Raw genomic sequence first — 14,828 nt, forward strand, 5'->3', positions numbered from 1 at the left:
TAGTTTTTTCAGGGTCTTCACTAGTTACCACAGACACAAAGTCATAATTATGGCTAAACCCGCCCATTTCTATAATTTATTTTCGTAAAATCCTATTTTAAACCTAACATTAACCACACTGCTAATCTTATTACTAACACTACCCTTATATTAAGACCAAAAATCACGTTTGTGTTTTCATGGATTTTTACGATATAGCCATTTTATATAGCCATTTTGTGGCTGTGGTAACTAGTGATAGCCCTTTATCAGGCGTAGCATTATGAAAGATATTCGAGCGAAACGGTGATATCCGGCTATAGTCTTAATTTGGATACTTTTTTTCACCTTTATTTAACCAGGTAGGCTAGTTGAGAACAAGTTCTCATTTGCAACTGCGACCTGGCCAAGATAAAGCACCTGACTATATGATATATCGCAGACATTTGAAACCCTATACATCAAAATAAATGTTGTTGATGCTATACTATCGATTAAAGTTGGATGGGTTCAAATCAAAACCTCAACCACCGTTTTAGAACTTGGTCGAAACCCGGAAACGTACTTAAGTTGGTTTTCTTGAATTGTATGACCTCCCCCACTCGTCATTGGACGTCGCGTGACCTTTGTACAGTATTTGCTTCATTTACTTGAACGATTAAACATTTTTGTAAGGCTGTCCCATTTGCTACACTAAACCAGTCACCATCGTTACATCTGGGTTTTATTATTTGAAAAACATGACAATTAACTGTATCTTCAAAGTAAGAGAATTTCCTCCCTCCAATAATGTGCGTGTCTTGACCTCTAGTGGTTCATACGTGACGATACAAGTTGTGCTTGGGGCACTCTGTTCATGGGGCACTCTCTTCACAATGTTAATATCAGCAAACCGCTCGACCACATGATGTGATACAGGTGGTTTGCGGTTGTGAGGCAGGTTGGATGTACAGCCAAATTCTCTAGAGAAATTAACATTACATTCTCTGGCAACAGCTCTGATGGACATTCCTGCAGTCAGCACACCCATTGCACACTTCTTGATATGCCACACCTGTCAGGTGGATGGATTATCTTGATAAAGAAGAAATGCTCAATAACAGATGTAAACAAATGTGTGTGCAACATTTTAGAGAATTAAGCTTTTTGTGCTTATGGAACATTTCTGGGATATTTTATTTCAGCTCATGAAACATGGGACCAACACTTTACATGTTGCGTATATATTTTTGTTCAGTATAATTTACAAATGAAGCAATTTTGATTAGTGAGTCTGCCATATCCGAGGCAGCAGATTGATGACCAGGGATGTTATCTTGATAAGTGCACGAATTGGGCCATTTTCCTGTCCTGCTTACCATTCAAAATGTAATGAGTACTTTTGGGTGTCAGGGAAAATGTATGGAGTAAAAAGTACATTATTTTCTTTTGGAATGTAGTGGAGTAAAAGTTGTCAAACATATAAATAGTAAAGTACAGATACCCTCAAAAAACGACTTAATTGATACCCCTCAGAGCCTGGTTCCTCTCTAGGTTTGTTCCTAGGTTCCTTCCTTTCTATGGAGTTTTTCCTAGCCACCATGCTTCTACATCTGCATTGCTTGCTGTTTGGGGTTTTAGGCTGGGTTTCTGTGTAAGCACTTTGTGACATCTGCTGATGTAAAAATTGCTTAATTAACTGGGTGGTTCGAGCCCTGAATTCTGATTGGCTGACAGCCATGGTATACCACGGGTATTACAAAACATTTATTTTTTACTCTAATTACATTGGTAACCAGTTTTTAATAGCAATAAATCAAATCAAATTGTGTTTGTCACATGAGCCAAATAAAACAGGTGTAGACCAGCAGTGGTTACAGCGTTGGGCCAGTAAGCGAAAGGTTTCGAGATCGAATCCCCGAGCTGACAAGGTACAAATCTGTCATTCTGACCCTGAACAAGGCAGTTAACCCACTGTTCCTAGGCTGTAATTGTAAATAAGAATTTGTTCTTAACTGACTTGCCTAGTAAATAAAGGTAAAAAAATATTTTAAAGGCCTTACCGCAAAATGCTTAATTACAAGCCCTTAACCAACAATGCAGTTCGAGAAATAGAGTTAATAAAATATTTACTAAATAAACTAAAGTAAAAAGTAATAAAATAACAATTACGAGACTATATCCAGGGGGTACCAGTACCGAGTCAATGTCCTGGGGTGGCTATTTGATTAGTTGTTCAGCAGTCTTATGGCTTGGGAGTAGAAGCTGTTAAGGAGCCTTTTGGACCTAGACTTGTCGCCCCGGTACCTCTTGTCGTGCGGTAGCAGAGAAAACAGTCTATGACTTGGGTGACTGGAGTTTTTGACAATTTTTTGGGCCTTCCTCTGACACCGCTTAGTATATATGTACTGGGCCGTACACACTACCCTCTGTATGGCCATCAGATGCCGAGCCGTTGCCATACATGGCGGTGATGCAAGTGGTCAGGATGCTCTCGATGGTACAGCTTGTAGAACTTTTTGAGGATCTGGAGACCCATGGGGGTTTGTGGTATATGGCCAATATATCGCGGCTAAGGGCTGTATCCAGGCACTCCACGTTGCGTCATACATAAGAACAGCACTTAGCTGTGGTATATTGGCCACATACCACATCCCCTCGGTGTTATTGCTTAATTATAAATACATTTGATTTGGCATATTTTTACTTAAGTACATTACACTCCTGCATTGTAGCCTAATGAAAATGTACAATATATAAACGATGAATATGAGGTGTACCTTATGGGATAACATAGAAACAATCAATGTTAGGCCACACTTCACAGACCTATGTTACATTATCACACAGCCGTGGCATAATTTTAGGTTTAGATTATTCTTAGTTAATTTGAATTATATAACAAATACGGGGACAGTGAACATATCGCAGTAGAGGCTACCTAGATGTTGCAAATGCCTAAAACTAGAATAGTAAAACAGACAGACTCCAGTTGCATAAAATGGCTACGTTTATTTTGCCAAAATCCCAATGCACACTGCATGCATAGTGCAATAGTAATAATTATAACGACGTCATAACAATATGGCAACATTGTAACAATACGGCAACTTGACCAAATCTGTTGGTGACTGCTGCTGTGTTGCCTGTTGGATGCATAGACATTAAAACCAGGTTGAATGTAACCTAGAACTAGCTCCACCCTCGACTATTCAGGCTTATTACGTGTGAGGACTAGTCCTGTTCCGAGCCTGAAGCATCTGGAATAAGACTTTCTCCCTCCTACCTATTCATGAAGAAAAATAAGACATTGTTCTTTGCTTTTTACGCATGAATTTACAGACTACAGCCGCATGCTTTACAACTCGAAACCTATTTTCGGACGAGATTCTACAGCCGCATTGGTTGCAAAGGACTAAAACTAAAAACTAAAGAGGTTGGTGCTGAATACAAAGTGATACGGTGATCCCATGTTTCGCTCGCATGACTAATTAATATCAGTACTCAGTCTCGCGCGCTCCTACTTTTTAAATTTAAACTATGGCGTTTAGAGCGAGAGCGTTGTACGACTTTAGTTCCGAAAATCCAGGAGAGATATCGATTACTGAGAACGAAGTTGTTACTTTGTACAGCGAACAAGATGTCGAGGGATGGTTAGAGGGGACTAACAGCAGAGGGGAGACTGGTCTTTTTCCAGCCTCATATGTGGAGATTCTCACAAATGATTCATCTGACATCTCCTCCAACAACAATGGCATGTCGGCAGATCATGGTCAAGCCGAGTTGCCATCAAGTGGATATGATTCATCATACCATTCCCAGTCCCACTCTCGTGCTGAGAGCATTACAGTCCCGAACCCTTCCCACTCTGCTTATCCTGTGCAAACTCCACAGCACCACAGTTACCCGACCAGTCAAGGTAGCGATGACGACTGGGATGATGACTGGGATGACAGCTCGACTGTGGCGGATGAACCTGGAACGATACATGACAATGATGGAACTAGTTCCACAGCATACACGGTCACTACCAGTTTACCTGAGAGACGTAGCAGTGCCCAAGCCAAAAGTTCAGCCACAGTGGGTAAAAACCTCAACAGGTTTTCAACCTTTGTGAAATCAGGCGGAGAGGCTTTTGTGTTGGGCGAGGCGGCTGCCTTTGTCAAGGACGGGGACAAGATCTGTGTTGTCATGGGCCAGTATGGGCCAGAGTGGCAAGAAGACCCATATCCATTTGCCTGCTCTATCGATGACCCCACCAAACAGACTAAATTCAAAGGCATGAAGAGTTACATGTCATACAGACTAACTCCCTCTCATACCCAGAGCCAGGTGAATAGAAGGTACAAGCACTTTGACTGGCTCTATGCCCGCCTAGTGGAACGATTCCCTGTCATATCAGTCCCCCATCTGCCCGAGAAACAGGCCACGGGGCGCTTCGAACAGGACTTTGTCTCCAAGCGCAGAAAAGGTTTAATATGGTGGATGAACCACATGACGAGCCATCCTGTCCTGGCCAGGTGTGACGTCTTCCAGCATTTCCTCACCTGCCCCAGCACAGACGAGAAGACGTGGAAGATGGGCAAGCGAAAAGCGGAGAAGGATGAGTTGACTGGCGCTAATTTCTTCCTGACCATCTCTACCCCGGCCGTTCCACTGGACCTACAGGAGGTGGAGAGCAAAATAGACGGTTTCAAAGCCTTCACCAAGAAGATGGATGAGAATTGTCTGTTAGTCAACGCTACCATCAACGAGTTCGCCAGGAAGCAGATCACCGGCTTCAAGAAAGAGTATCAGAAAGTGGGCCAGTCCTTCAAACTGCTGGGCCAAGCCTTTGAGATGGACCAACAGGCCTATTCCGTAGGACTGAACCATGCCATAGCATTCACAGGAGAGGCCTACGAGGTTATAGGAGACTACTTTGCCGAGCAGCCCAGACAGGATTTGGACCCCATATCGGACCTGCTGGACCTGTACAAGGGACACCTGGCCAACTACCCTGATATCATCCATGTTCAGAAAGGTACAGTACGGTGTCACAGCTGTCTCTGGTCTATGCCATAGAAATGCCATAGTCCATAGACCAGTCAAAGCCCCTCTGACCATGGCCATTTGAGTGTAGCCTCATAGGTATTTGATTTCTTTGGTCACTACCCTCATAGGGGTCATGTCACGCGGATGTTGATGATGAGCAAAAACAAATGTTGCCCTGGCATTCCGTGAAGTCCCTTGCATCGATATCCTTTATGTTTTTAATGTTATGTCAATTCATGTAACATTTATCTATTTAACCTTTCTTTAACTAGGCAAGTCAGTGAAGAACAAATTGTTATTTACAATGACGGCCTGCCCCGGCCAAACCCTCCCCTAACCCGGACGACACTGGGTTAATTGTGCGCCGCCCTATGGGACTCCTGATCACGGCCAGTTGTGATACAGCCCGGGATCGAACCAGGGTCTGTAGTGACACGTCTACCACTGCGATGCAGTGCCTTAGACCGCTGCACCACTCGGGAGCTTGATGCACATATGTTTTGTATTATGTTCAACTTTTGTGCTTGCTGGCAAAAGTTTGCTGTTACAGTTTATGCTGTTGAGTAATGCACTCGAACATGACTGGAAGGCATGATATGTAATTACCTGTCCTTGCAGAAATGTTGTCTCACACCCACTCTAGAGAGTGAGATCAGAAGTTGGGGCTTTGGCACATAAACCACGGACATCTGCCAAATGCTGAAGTATGTAACTTTTTGAATAGAACTCTGATAAATGAGCCTACAATCAGAGCGCAGGGCTTGAAGATACTGCAGATAGGCCTAGTCCTCATGGAAGGACACACGGTTCAACGGAACTCTCTCGTTCTCGTTTTTTACCAAGTAAGACAACATTCTCTGATTTGTCACTTTGATTTATCACACAGGAGATACATAAATACGGGGAACTGTTTGTTACACGCTATGCAGTCCAAGTTCAATTGAGACGTCGAAGGTTAGGTTATCCTACATCTGAATAGAATGAGAAGGAGGAGATTCCGGGGCCCCTTGTCCGGCGTTGCCCTGGGAATGTCGGAATGTCGGAATGGAAGCAGCCTCAGGATTAAATTATTTTCCTCTCCAAGGGTGGGGATCTGGGGAGCTGCTCCACAATATGCCTGGGCAAATCTCTTCCCACTGGCACCGGTGAAACAGTTCAACTTATTGGTGCTTTGGTGCTGTAATCGCATGCGAGCGCTGAAAATAACCAAGTTCATTTCACATCACTAGTATGTCTATTCATCCACGTTTGTGTGAGAGACTGCCTGCGTGAGTGTGACGTGTGTGTGGTATTTTGTATTCCCCAGATAAGGGTCTATTCTAATGGCTGTAGAGAAGGTTATTTCAGTAAGGCAGCGACCAAGTCTTAAGTCAGATCTTCCACTTACACATTCAGAGCTCAAGTATGTGTCCTTCACTGCAACATTTGTATGGTTCATATCTCATTTACAACTTGTAAAACTATCGCTGTTCTTAGCTATTCACTTAGAAAAAGGTTGCTCGGTGTTTGCGGCCTTGGAGAACCTCTTAGCCTGAATACTCCACAGTGCAATAAGTTGTAAATTAGACAGACTGCTTTTAGTTAGAAGATTATAACTCTGTGTGAGTGAGACAGTAGAGCATTGGCTTCAGTCTACTACTCTATTGGCCAGAAAGGGCATGAAACCACAGTCAACTCTTTTCCCTGAGTCATGTTAAAACTTTTCAGAGACAGATTTAGGATTCAACTAGAGTTTGCATGACAAAAGATATCCTTTTTTCCTTTCCCCCACTTTAAGGAATAGTTTTGACACCCCTTCTCTCGAAACCCTTTCCATGCCCCCTTTCCCACCCACGTTTTTCCCCCTCTCCCTCTCCGCCACCTCTCTCCTCAGGTGCCCTTACCAAAGTGAAGGAGTGCCAGAAGCAGGAAGGGGAGGGATCAACCATCAACGAGCGTTGTAACATCATTTCCTGTGCCACGCTGGCTGAGATCCAGCACTTCCACCGTACGCGCGTACGTGACTTCAAGAGCCAGATGCAACACCACCTCCAGCAGCAGATCAGCTTCTTCCAGAAGATCACTGGGAAGTTAGAGGAGGCACTGCAGAAGTACGACGAATACATAATATAAGGGACCTGAGGAAAGGAGGGTGGCTACAGAGGGATGGAGAGAGGATGGCGGGGACAGAGGGAGAGAGAGGAGGGGGACTTAGAGAGGGAGAGAAAGAAAGATGGCTAGAGATGATAAATAAAGTGCCCCGGAGGAGATGGGGCACTTGAATGACTTGTTCAGTTCTCCGTGACCAGATTATTCATCCATTCTACAGTGGGAAGTGAGTGGATCTATGCAGGTGATGCAGTGACGGATGGGGGAAAATGGGGTAGAAAGATACTGAAGACACTCCTTCGTTGACGTTGTTGTCCGCAAAACCTGATCGCGTAGTCTAGCTTGACGGGATATGTTAAGTCATCACATACAAGACGTGTCACTTCATGGAATGAGTGGGATGTCGTCCATAAGGAACTGTATAGAATTGCAAAGATATCTCTTAAAATACATGTTTAACCTGTTGCATTGAATCCCCCTTATTTGCCCCTGTCCCTTTGTCTGTCTGTCTGTCTGTCTGTCTGTCTGTCTGTCTGTCTGTCTGTCTGTCTGTCTGTCTGTCTGTCTGTCTGTCTGTCTGTCTGTCTGTCTGTCTGTCTGTCTGTCTGTCTGTCTGTGCGTGTGTGTGTCTGTCTGTGCGTGTCTGTGTGTCTTTACAAACGTGTGTCTTATCATAGAGAGGGCAACCAAGGGGGGTTTGGTATTTCAATATTCTGTTGTAGTTTCTGAACCTCATTATTTGAGACCTCCCAGAGAGCTCTGTGCCAGGAACAAGCTTTAAGATTGTAGAACACTGGAGGAGAACAGAACACCTGATTTTCCATTCCTTCTTATTGTTCCCAATGGAGAGGCAGGAGGCAGGCACAAATAACTCAGCCAGAATAATACTGCAAATGATGTCTCTGTGGGATTCCCTGGTGTCGAAGGACATTGTTGAAATGAAATCCTTCCTCCTACACATGTACTCCATGTGAATTTGACATTGAAGGACCATTGATTGGTATCCTCCCAAAACACAGTTGTCGGATGACAGCCAAAAGTCTAATGTATGTAAGTTATTTTACCAGGTTGATTAGGGTAGTGCTAGATGACTTGACACACATCGCCCCTGAACAGCCTAATACATGTAGAAGGGATCTTTATCACAGTATATTCACTTGATCACACAAGGAACACTGTGTAGTCCTTTTCCTCATGTTTGCCCGGTCTACATTTAGCAGACAGCATGGCTGCAATTCAGGTACTACTACCAGGCCCACTGTTATTGATATAGGACACCATCTCTTCTCCTCTCCCAATAGGTCAAGTTACTCCACCTCCATTGCGTCCATTATTTAGACCAGATTCCTTTTCCACTAGCTCTGGGTCAAGTTACATCTGAAACACTTGAAGGGAATTTAAATAGTTTGTTGTTCTTGTTAACATACAGCTATCTTGCTGAACTGGGTTTGTTGTGTTTGCTCACCCATGTCCAGTGCTTGACTCGGGATGAAAGAAGTGCAGGAGCTGTCTTTTCCCAAGTCCATCCATTAGATTATGTTTACCGAAGTTCAGTGGTGTAAAGTACTTAAGTGAAAATACTTTTAAGTACTACTTAAGTTGTTTTCTGGGGTATCTGTACTTTACTATTTATATTTTTGACAGATTTTACTCCATTACATTCCTAAAAACATTAAAAAGTACATTATTTTCTTGAGGAATGTAGTTGAAGTAAAAGTTGTCAAAAATGTAAATATGAATGTATTGTAATGTAAAAAAATAAATAATAATAATTGTATAACTGCCTTCATTTTACCGGACCCCAGGAAGAGTGGATCTATAATAAATACTGACAAGGTAAAAATATGTTGTTCTGCCCCTGAACAAGGCAGTTAACCCACTGTTCCCCGGGCGCCAAAGACGTGGATGTCGATTAAGACAGCCCCCCGCACCTCTGATTCAGAGGGGTTGGGTTAAATGCGGAAGATACATTTCAGTTGAAGGCATTCAGTTGTACAACTGACTAGGTATCCCCCTTTTCCTTTCCCTACAGTATATAAGGTTCCACAGTTGACAGTCAGAGCAAAAACCAAGCCATGAGGTCAAAGGAATTGTCCGTAGAGCTCCGAGACAGGATTATGTTGAGGCACAGATCTGGGGAAGGGTACCAAAACATTTCTGCAGCATTGAAGGTCCCCAAGAACACGGTGGCCTCCATCACCAAGCCTCTCCCTAGAGCTGTGGGCACGGCCAAACTGAGCAATCGGGGGAGAAGGGTCTTGGTCAAGGAGGTGACCAAGAACCCGATGGTCACTTTGACAGAGCTCTAGAGTTCCTCTGTGGAGATGGGAGAACCTTCCAGAAGGACAACCATCTCTGCAGCACTCCACCAATCAGGCCTTTAAGGTAGAGGGGCCAGATGGAAGCCACTCCTCAGTAAAAGGCACATGACAGCCCGCTTGGAGTTTGCCAAAAGGCACCTAAACTCTCAGACTATGAGAAACAAGATTCTCTGTTCTGATGAAACCAAGATTGAACTTGGCCTGAATGGCAAGCGTCACTTCTGGAGGAAACCTGACACCATCTCTACGGTGAAGCATGGGGGTGGTTGCATCATGCTGTGGTGATGTTTTTCAGTGGCAGGGACTGGGAGACTAGTCAGGATCGAGGCAAAGATGAACGGAGAAAAGTACAGAGAGATCCTTGATGAAAACCTGCTGGAGAGCGCTCAGGACCTCAGACTGGGGCGAAGTTTCACCTTCCAAAGGACAATAACCATAAACACACAGTCAAGACAATGCAGGAGTGGCTTTGGGACAAATCTCTGAATGTCCTTGAGTGGCCCTGACAGAGCCCTGACTTGAACCTGATCGAATATCTCTGGAGAGACCTGAAAATAGCAGCAACGCTCGCCTTCCAACCTGACAGAGCATGAGAGGATCTGCAGAGAAAAATTGGTTCAAGTCCGGGCTCTCGGCCGGTGATGGGCTACTTTGTTTTATAGAGGCGCTGATATGGCTCTCCGGACAGCTCCAGCCCAAATCAAGCACTGCCCATGTCCTGATAATCGTTGGACATACACATTACGTTTTTGAAGTAAGAGGGAAACAGTAATCCTCCAGATCCCTATTCAAGTCTGTCCTCACGGAAGTTCACATTCACAAACATTGCCTGGGTGGGTTAAGTTAGTCAGGAAAAGCAGCAACCAAACAGCTTTTGGTCATACGCTCTCTCTCTCAGAGCAAAGTTCAAAGCACAAGCACAACCAGCTGATTCAGTCATGACTCATTGCTACACAGGCTGGTTGTTCCTCTCTCTCAGAAGGGCTGCATGTTTGAGATCGACTACATTGCAGTCCGGCTGTGAAGGGTGTTTCTAAATGTGAAATTCAGACTATTATAGCAGTCTTCTGAACCGTGCAGCCAAACTGCAATGGCATCAATGTCAAACACACGGTCTCTCTGTACAGTTGGAGGGATTTCCGCTACCATCATACCCGTTTAATTATTAATGTGATCCGAACTTACAGTTTATGTAATGTCCACAGTCCACAATCATTGAAGACTGTTTTGTGGCGACACCTTTTTGAAGTTACTGTTCATGCTCACAAAGAAGTATAAGTCCATTCATTACCCAGAACAAAGGAAGACATTTTATTTCCACTGGCTGGGGCTCTTGGGTTGTCCCTCTCTGTGGAAACAGACTAAGCCTGTTAGAACTTGATTTAAATTATATTCCTAACTGTAAAACAAACAAAAAAAATGGGCCCGATGTCCTTTCTGATAGTAATCAGAAGCACATTGCAATGTTGTGGAATGTTACTTTTGAATCTTCCTTAAACCTTGTTGAGTTCCCTTTAAACAGAGTTTGTGTATGTGAAATCATATCCTCCCCCTCGTGTGTACCTCACTCTTCCCCAGTCCAGCCCACATCGCCCCCATGAACTGGTCTGGTGGAAAAGTGTAGTGCTTAATGGAAGGATATAAAGAAACAAAAGCTGTACTATCGTCTTTAAGGAAACAAAAAAGGTCAGTCAAGACCAACATAGGCTACTCATTTAAGATTATGTTTAAAGGTATACAATACTGGGCTGGCACAAGTTTACAAAATAAACAACATGCAAAGGATAAAACATCAACACAACCTACACTACATGACCTCATTGACCATCTCGTTCCAAAATCATGGGACTTAATACGGAGTTGGTCCCAACCTTTGCTGCTATAACAGCCTCCACTCTTCTGGGAAGGCTTTCCACTACATGTTGGAACAATGCTGCGGGGACTTGCTTCCATTCAAACACAAGAGCATTAGTGAGGTCGGCCGCTGATGTTGGGCGATTAGGCCTGGCTGGCAGTCAGCATTCCAATTCATCCCAAAGGTGTTTTATGGAGTTGAGGTCAGGGCTTTGTGCAGGCCAGTCAAGTTCTTCTACACCAATCTCAACAAACCATTTCAATATGACAGTATCTCATTGTCATACTGAAACAGGAAAGGGCCTCCTCCAAAGTTGGAAGCACATAATCGTCTAGAATGTCATTGTATGCTGTAGCGTAAGATTTACCTTCACTGGAACTAAGGGGCCCGAACCATGAAAAACAGCTCCAGAACATTATTCCTCCTCCACCAAACTTTACCGTTGGCACTATGCGTTCGGGCAGGTAGCTTTCTCCTGGCATCCGCCAAACCCAGATTTGTCCCTCGTACTGCCAGATGGTGTTTCACAGAACATGTTTCCACTGCTCCAGAGTCCAATGGCGGTGAGCTTTACACTACTACCAACCATTGCACAAGGTGATCTTAGGCTTGTGTGCGGCTGCTCGGCCATGGAAACCAATTTCATAAAGCTCCCAAAAACTGTTATTATGCTGACATTGCTTCCAGAGGCAGTTTGGAACTCGGTAGTGAGTGTTGCAACCGAGGACAGGCGATTTCTATGCGCTACGCGCTTCAGCGGTCCAGTTCTGTAAGCTTGTGTGGCTTAACACTTCGTGGTTGAGCTGTTGTTGCTCCCAGACATATCCACTTCACAATAACAACACTTACAATTAACCGGGGCAGCCCTAGCAAGGCAGACATTTGACAAACTGACCTGTTGGAAAGGTGGCATCCTATGACTGAGCTCTTCAGTAAGGCCATTCTACTGCCATTGTTTGTCTATGGAGATTGCTTGGCTGTGTGCTCGATTTTATACACCTGTCAGCAACGGGTGTGGCTGAAATAGACAGATCCACTCATTTGAAGGGGTGTCCACATACCTTTGTATATATCATGTATATTTAATTTGAAAAAATACACAGATCTTTTGCCATATAATTACATATATAATGTATAGGATATCTGTGTCTTTTGCAATACATGCAGAACTTCTGAAATGACAATGTGATTTCTGCAAGCTGCAGCACAGAATGCTCATCGACGGGGGTGGAGTGCGTGTGAAAAGACACTGGGTGTTCTCATCCTAGCTATCCTCGAGGGTGTAGATCTGATCTAAGTACAGACTTACCATGGTAACAACGTATTAGGGCCAGAGACATCTGCCAAGTCACTTCATTTTGAATTTCACCAGAATTATGAACAATATGCTACTGAGTCAAACAGAAAAGTGACAACAGATTTACACAGTAATACAAATGCTGTATATTAATTTCCATAGGAATAGTGGACCGCAGACTGTATTTACTTGTATGTACAGTAGGCTACTATGCATTCAGTCATTTAAAACACTGATTCGGGTAGGGCATGCCCGAATCACAGGCCTGATACAGTTATCATTTGGTTGCAAAAACTACTGGATGAAGTATTATTATTTACAAACAAAAGAGTGTGTTAGTCAAGTCTATTGTTCCTAACAAGACGAGAAGACGTGTATCATTAACACATGATGGCTGGCTGACTGCATTTAAACTAAAGACACCTTGAAGGCAGATCTACTGTAGTCTCAGTTCACTTTTCTGGCTAAAAACAGAGCCATATATATATATATATATTACTGTATATGGCTCTTGCTACAACTATTCCTGTGGTCTGTCATTCTAACCACTGACAGGTTGAATTGAGCAAATCAAATTTTACTGGTCACATACACATGGTTAGCAGATGTTAATGCGAGTGTAGGGAAATGCTTGTGCTTCTAGTTCCGACCATGCAGTAATATCTAACAAGTAATCTAACAATTTCACAACATCTAACTTATACACATAAATATGTGGATGAGTGATGGCCGAACGGCGTAGGCAAGACGCAGTAGATGGTATAGAGTACAGTATATACATATGAGATGAGTAATTTTTACCTACCCATTTTTACCTACCTCATCCCCATACTGTTTTTATTTATTTACTTTTCTGCTCTTTTGCACACCAATATCTCTATCTGTATATGACCATCTGATCATTTATCACTCCAGTGTTAATCTGCAAAATTGTAATTATTCGCCTACCTCCTCATGCCTTTTGCACACAATGTATATAGACTCCCCTTTTTTTCTACTGTGTTATTGACTTGTTAATAGTTTACTCCATGTGTAACTCTGTGTTGTCTGTTCACACTGCTATGCTTTATCTTGGCCAGGTCGCAGTTGCAAATGAGAACTTGTTCTCAACTAGCCTACCTGGTTAAATAAAGGTGAAATAAAACATTAAAAATCAAACATGTAAACATGATATAAAGTGGCATTGTTTAAAGGGCCTAGTGATAGATTTATTACATGCATTTTTCCACTATTAAAGTGGCTAGAGATGAGTCAGTATGTTGGCAGCAGCCACTCAATGTTAGTGATGGCTGTTTAACAGTGTGATGGCCTTGAGATAGAAGCTGTTTTTCAGTCTCTCGGTCCCCGCTTTGATGCGCCTGTACTGAGCTCGCCTTCTGGAGGATAGCGGGGTGAACAGGCAGTGGCTCGGGTGGTTGTTGTCCTTGATGATCTTTTTGGCTTTCCTGTGACATTGCGTGGTGTAGGTGTCCTGGAGGGCAGGTAGTTTTCCCCCGGTGATGCATTGTGCAGACATCACTACCTTCTGGAGAGCCTTACGTTTGTGGGCGGAGCAGTTGCCGTACCAGGGGGTGATACCGCCAGGATGCTCTCGATTGTGCATCTATAAAAGTTTGTGTTTTTGGTGACAACCAAATTTCTTGAGCATCCTGTGGTTGAAGAGGCACTGTTGCGCCTTCCTCACCACACTGTCTGTGTGGGTGGACCATTTCAGTTTGTCAGTGATGTGTACGCAGAGAAACTTGAAGCTTTCCACCTTCTCCACTGCGGTCATGTCGATGTGGATAGGGGGGTGCTCCCTCTGCTGTTTGCTGATGTCCATGATCAGCTCCTTTGTTTTGTTGACTTTGAGTGAGAGGTCATTTTTCTGGCACCACACTCCCAGAGCCCTTACCTCCTCCCTGTAGGCTGTCTCGTTATTGTTGGTAATCAAGCCTAAGTCCGACCATAAGTAAAACATTGTAACAAAGGGCGAATAGTAGAACCAACTTAGAACTTTCCATATAAGAAATTGCCCTATTCACACAAAATGGGTCATTGAAGCAGGTTTAACAACAACACCTTGGGAACAAGAGCCCTGCTGCCAGCTAACAGCAGGCAGCAGCAACATTGAAAATGTCAAAATGTGACTCACCACCTGGATTAGGTCTTATGTAGCAAAATCTAAACTTTAAGTTGATAAACTGAGAAAATGGCCTTTGAATGTTTTGGTATCTAGTCTACACCCATTCAACATCGTTGACACCCTCTTAAGCTTTAGCCCCGACCCATCTCG

At 43.6% G+C, this 14,828-nt stretch overlaps 1 protein-coding gene across 1 annotated transcript; it reads left to right on the top strand.

The window, feature by feature from the left end:
* Positions 1–3,159: 3,159 nt before the first annotated feature.
* LOC115127231 (sorting nexin-18-like) lies at positions 3,160–13,719 on the top strand. Its single transcript, XM_029656874.2, has 2 exons — positions 3,160–4,981; positions 6,866–13,719. Exons 1-2 carry the CDS (start codon positions 3,499–3,501, stop codon positions 7,102–7,104), a joined length of 1,722 nt encoding a protein of 573 aa, XP_029512734.1. The 5' UTR covers positions 3,160–3,498; the 3' UTR covers positions 7,105–13,719.
* Positions 13,720–14,828: the final 1,109 nt, after the last annotated feature.

The sequence above is a fragment of the Oncorhynchus nerka genome, linkage group LG4, assembly GCF_034236695.1.
Source record: "Oncorhynchus nerka isolate Pitt River linkage group LG4, Oner_Uvic_2.0, whole genome shotgun sequence".
Taxonomy (NCBI): Eukaryota; Metazoa; Chordata; class Actinopteri; order Salmoniformes; family Salmonidae; genus Oncorhynchus; species Oncorhynchus nerka.

What these genes read in the sequence shown, in the direction of transcription:
- LOC115127231 (XM_029656874.2), top strand. Translation starts at nt 3,499, where the DNA reads ATGGCGTTTAGAGCGAGAGCGTTGTACGACTTTAGTTCCGAAAATCCA. An exon ending in TATCATCCATGTTCAGAAAG is followed by an intron (nt 4,982 to 6,865) that starts GTACAGTACGGT and finishes CTCTCTCCTCAG; the next exon opens with GTGCCCTTACCAAAGTGAAG.